The 6,000-nt window shown below is 36.8% G+C and overlaps 1 protein-coding gene across 1 annotated transcript; it reads right to left on the reverse strand.

Annotated features, from left to right (window-relative positions):
- Positions 1–990: 990 nt before the first annotated feature.
- Positions 991–6,000, reverse strand: LOC141830893 (mitogen-activated protein kinase kinase kinase 3-like). The gene is made up of 11 exons (XM_074718340.1): positions 5,491–6,000; positions 4,706–5,143; positions 4,414–4,501; positions 4,235–4,297; positions 3,896–4,056; positions 3,729–3,804; positions 2,561–2,620; positions 2,331–2,438; positions 1,976–2,212; positions 1,604–1,719; positions 991–1,531 (listed from the first exon to the last, which is right to left on the reverse strand). The coding sequence occupies exons 1-11, from the start codon at positions 5,901–5,903 to the stop codon at positions 1,357–1,359; spliced, it is 1,935 nt and encodes a 644-aa protein (XP_074574441.1). The 5' UTR covers positions 5,904–6,000; the 3' UTR covers positions 991–1,356.

Below are 6,000 nucleotides of genomic sequence, written 5' to 3' on the forward strand. Positions count from 1 at the left end.
GATAGAAATATTTTGTATTTTATATAGAAGTAGGAGGATCAAAATGAACAAAAAAATGATAAATATTTTTTATGATTGTAAGATATCTTTAAATTTTAAAAGAAAATTTCATAGAATATAATTAGACCTTGCTATGTGCAGATAAATAAAATATGAGTTATTATATAGGATGATGTTAAGATGAATATATAAACATAAAAAAAATTGAATATGATAAAAAATAAAAATATTTTTTTAAAAAATAAAATTATATTTATTGAAAGAGAATTTCAAAAAAAAATACATTTAAGATGATATAGATACATACATAAGTGCCCAATAAATTTCTCAATTATGCAATGTGAGACTAGAAGTGTCAAAAATGGATCTGATCTGTCAAATCGATTCGATCCAACTCGAAAAAAAATCAAGTTATGATTGAGGGTTTTTGAATTTGTATCGGGTTTGAGATTTTTTATTGGATTAAATTCGGATCGGATTTGAAAGGACCCAAATTTAAGATTTTTTTTACTGTTAAATTAAATTTTATTTTAAAAATTAGGATGTTTTATATAATATTGGTATGATAATAATTAAATATTAAATTAAAAATAAATAATTATCAAAAATAATAATAATAAATTTTGAAATATTCAGATTAGTCAGATTCGAGTTTAAAATTTTAAATTTGAATTAAATTTTTTTAATAATATTTATTTCAAATCCGAATCCATCAGAATTGATATCGCTATAACTATAATAAATACAATACGCACATTAATAAAGAAAGAGATAGATAAAATAATTTGATTAGAAATAATAAAATAAAATAAAATATATTTAATTATAAATAATAATATAATAAAAAATAAAATTTAATGGCATACGAGGATTCGTAGAACAAATCACTTGGTGTGGAATAAAATAGTGGTACAAGACTTAATTATTGTTGTATTATTATATTTATGAAAACAATATGAACGCAAGTTTGTTTCTATTCTATTGTTTTATTTTTTTCTACAACAACATTTGTTACAAGCTATGAACACAACTTTGCTCTATACAATGTGGTGAACTCTTAATTGTGTGACTGCTACATGTGCTATGAACACAATCGAAGACTAGGCACAAAACTTAGCACTCCAGTTACTCCAGTTACAAGACTACAATGGAAGATCTCCAATGGCACTGCCTGATCAGCAATCTGATCATGGATAGAGTGGATGAACAGGGAATAAAACAAGTTTCTAATCCATCCAAAAGCTGAAAGTCCTCATTAAACTTAGCAGCTTCACTATTTACAAACCCATGCTCGATTGTCTGGGCGAACCGTGGGGGCGTTGGGGTCTCGAACAGGGTAATGTCGAGCCAAGGATCTTAAGGGTTATAGCTTGGCTTGGTTCGATAGAGCGAGGGGTTCGCTGGGCTGTAGTTGGTTGCTGGATGGGGAGGAGAAGGTAAGCAACTTCTATTAGACTGTTTGAATTGCCTTAATGGACTGGAGCAAGGGGAGACAGGTAACGACATGTTTGTTCTCATGTTAGGCAAGTCCCTGCAAGAAGAAAACATTAAATACCAGTCGCGGAACAAATAGGATCTCAACTTCAACATCGAACCTCAATACCTCAAGTTCTTGGACGGTTGAGGAAACGTCGAGTGCAACCCAAATTGGTATCTTGTACTATAATGTCTGTCCTGTATTGGAGAAGTACTTCTTTTTGAATAAAAATCCATGGTGCCCTGTTGGTGTATCAAGGAAGCAATGTCAATATTGCCTATGTGAAAAAATTGTCAAGAAGCTTGTGCGGGGAATTAGTTCCGACACACGGTTTTTAACATTTGCATATCAATGGAAATACGAGGGTGGTACTGATCAAGTTCACCAAGTTAACTCAATCTAAGAGCTAATTCCAAAAATAGAGGATATTTGTGCATAGCATGAAGTGTATATAATGAGATGGGTTTAAGCATGATGAACAAGTTTCTCCAAGATTACCGTGAGTTGACTTGCATTAGGCACAGAATGGGGCACATCGTTGACCATGTTCGTCTTCATGATCTTGGTTGTTGCTTGGTCTCTAACAAACGGGTGAAGTATCAACTGAGAAGCCGAGGGACGTGCAGATGGTTCACGCTGCAAGCATAGCTTTAAAAAATCCTTTCCTTCAGAAGAAAAGTGGTCTGGGATTTCTGGTAAATCTTTGCTATTACCAATTTTAAATATCGCAGCAACCTGTTGATCGGAAAGTAAACACAATTAGGAAAATTTATCTAATAAGTGGCGAATGGTTGGAACAACATCCAAGTTGGATATTTATTTCAAAATAATGTATGGAATAAATATAACATACCCCTTCAAACTGGCTCCATGGAGGCTTAGAAGTTGCCATTTCAATAATTGTACAACCCAGGCTCCATATATCCACGGTGAGGTCATAGCCGCTACCATTCATGACAACCTGCAATTAGTAAGAAGTTTATAAGGATTTGATCGTTTAGTGGTTAACATAAATTCCGAGAGATACGTGCATAACTATGTACAAACTTTATGGCTTCAAAGAAGATTAATGTATAAGTTTACCTCAGGAGCCATCCAGTAAGGGCTTCCTTTGAATGACTGTATTGAAGTATATGCACTCATCTGTTTCCAGATAAACAACGTCAAAAATATAATAAAAAAGAGAGAGAGAAAAAACAGATAATTGAGAAGAGCATAGAGAACTTTAGTATAAGCACCGCAAATAAAATGCTAAGTACATGACTAATACAATAAAAGATAGCCAAGACTACTTGAAGTTAATACGTTGCATCCTTGTTAAACATAGTTTCAGGAATAAGTATTTGTAGTCCATGCATTAGCTATCTTTGTGTTTGACCTCACATAGTCTTAGTTCCTTTAATCCTATGTAACTGGCTCCTCTGAGATTGAACTTAAATAATATGACATGTTTGTGTTCACTATTCCAATATTGAAGTTATCAATTGCAGAACATCATTATGGTTTATTTAGCTGTTAATTAACCACTTGGGCTCCACCATCTTCACTGAGGTTTAGAATTGATTTTTGTCTTTTCAAAGTCAAGCACATAAATGGAATACTGCTCAAACTCTATAGTAGCTGCATTTTGCGGGACAAAATCAAAATGGTCATTGATTTGTTCCTCCCATAGAAAGGCAGGTTTGCTTCTCAATTGGTAATTTCTTAGCAGTCTCCATGTTCAATGATTCAATCCCTATGTCTCCCTCATGCAAAATTCCTCGTTTCTTCTTATCATCCTTAAGTCTCCCTCATTTCTTCTCTTCTGAAAACAGGGAAACAGCAACATACAAATCTCATACTGTTGATATTACATCAGCATTGTAGTCATCTGTATGGCCCCAATTGACCGATTTGTACTTCCTAAGTCGACAAAAATACAAATATACAATTGAGCCTTTTTAAACCATGAGAGAAGCTATGAAAGTTCAAGTGATTCAGTTCTTGACTAACAGATTGGAAATCCAATGAAACACATTACACAAGTGAGACTCAGACAGTAACATGCCTAAAGATTGTCATTTTATAGATTGAATACATGCTTTCTCATAAAGTAAAAGTTTAATGTCCCAATGGAGTGAGTAATATTCTAAGTAATAGATAAGTTTGTACTTCGTGAATGATTGATCATGTTAGCTTACAAGAATCACATTAGTTATCTTCTCGAAACTTTATAAGAAACCAACAAGCAAAATAGCAGCAAGAACCTTACATGTTTGGCCATGCCAAAATCAGCCAGTTTGACTACACCATTAGGATCTACCAGTATGTTTGCTCCTTTGATATCTCTGCCAGATCAGATTGCATCTTGAGCCAATATACAAGGGGAACAAACACACAAGGGGGTCATTGCAACTAGAAATACAAATTGCCAAATACCTGTGTACAGTGTTCCTTCCATGTAAGTAAGCAAGTCCAGAAAGTATTTGAGCAGTGTAGCTACGTATTAATGCTTCCCCAAAAGCACCATATTCTTGAAGTATCTTGTGGATAGAACCCCCAGAAACATACTCAAGAAAAACAGATAAGGAGTCTTCCATCTGTGCGACACATGTTAAACAAAAATTCATGATTTGTTTAAGCAATTTTTCGAAGGAAAACTAGCCAAACTGAGCAAACAGTCATAAATCTAATTTGTTTCCAGAAAATATTCATTATCACAGTGAAGAATAACAAAATTCATACAGGTAAGGGATGATTTCCAGATAGTCAACTTACCAACTCACTGCCATAGTACTCCACTATGTTGGGATGTGAGAGTTGACTAAGCAAAGTTATTTCCTGAAATAGTGATTTTCAAGTAAATTTCTTAAATATCATGACTAGCAGTTGTATGCAAATTACAATTGGTGAACACTTCAATCACGAAAGGACAAAACAAGAGATGAGAAGATTGCCTGGTTTAGCTGTTTGAGAGATTCTCTGGAATTTGCATCATCAGAAATGTTTTTGACCTCTTTAATGGCACACATCTGTCCACTTTCACTGAAGCATGGACACAGAAGGTAAATGTAATGTCAAATCATAATCTAATAATGCTCGACTTTACAACAAGAGAATTAAACTAGTAAGTAAATACTCCAAATGGGCATAATATGTAAGTTCATCCATCACAACAGGATTTAATTTCTTTTGATGAGTAGAAAGTTTATAAAGGCTAGGAGATGCACATAAATTTACACACAGTACCTGTTGAATCCAAGATATACATGGCCAAAGGTACCCCTGCCAAGTAATTTTCCTTTCTTCCACTGTGTCTTAGGAGAGCGTGAAGAAGAAGAAGATGGAGAATGAGAAGAGCAGCTTGGAGAATTTGGAGGAAGAGGTAGCGGTAGCGGATGAGGTGGGCTGCGCAAATGATCTTGCCAGCGGGTCGGGGATGTACCAAATGAACTGGGATGTATAGGTGAAGTTGAAAAATGGTTTCCTTTCAAACCAGGGGAAGGATTTGCAGTTCTTCTACTAAATATGGTCTCTGGAGAAGTTTGGGCATGAGAATAAGCATTTTCACCATTTGGATGCTCCATAACTGGCGTGAATAAGAAGAGTTCCCTGCCTTCAGCGACATGCTCGTGCCTTTGCAAATCATATACTCCACGTTTGCCTCCAATGATCGGGTCAGAATACCTACAATAAGCAGACTGACTGAATTTCAAGGGCACAAATTGGTGACAAACCTCGATCTATGCATTAAAAGAAGAGATTTGTTCAGAAACGGAAAACTCGATTTTGACAGAAGCATTCCCTTGTACTAATTCACTCGCGTTAAACTTAAATCAAGAGCAAAACCGACAAATTCTTGGTTCATGAAAAAAAAGCTCTGAGTTTGGATAGAACACTGGAAATCGGAAGAAGAAAAAACGTCCTTAACGAAAAACACTCAAAGATAGAAGAGATCTCAAATACAATTAAATCCTTTTCACATAGACAACGAGTAAAACTCTACCTCCAATAAGCCACAACGAACAGCATACCTGTAGGACGCAAGATCCGGCGTCTCATCCGACGACCCGGAGGAGCTAACACTGGAAATCGAAGCAGACGCCGATGCCGACGCTGGGGCCGACGCCGACGCCGACGGCGATCCCATCGGCATGCCCTGTGAAGAGATCCTGGATGGAAGCGGTAGCGGGTGACCAAACATGAATTCCGTCCCCACTCCACCTCCTCTCCTGCCACCGCCGCCGCCGACAATCGGATGCTCCGAGCTCCTCCTAGAGACGACACACTCGTCAAAGCTATTAGATTTCTCCTTATCCTCGCGCCTCGCATCCAAAAACGAATCTTCGAGCATCCCCGGCGGCGTCCGCGGCGTCTCCGGCTCCGTTCGAGGGCTCGCGACGGACTTCGACTTGGATCTGTGCTTCCCCTTCCACCACGAAGGCATCTTCGCAAGGCGAGGAGCTTCGATCGGAGACAGAATTCGAAGTGATCGCGAGAAGAAGCAGAGGAATTGGGAAGAAGAAAGGGAAAGGAAGGAAGGA

This window comes from Curcuma longa, chromosome 6 (assembly GCF_044706935.1).
Source record: "Curcuma longa cultivar G26 ecotype Majalengka, Jawa Barat chromosome 6, ITB_CL_G26_1.1, whole genome shotgun sequence".
Lineage (NCBI taxonomy): Eukaryota > Viridiplantae > Streptophyta > Magnoliopsida > Zingiberales > Zingiberaceae > Curcuma > Curcuma longa.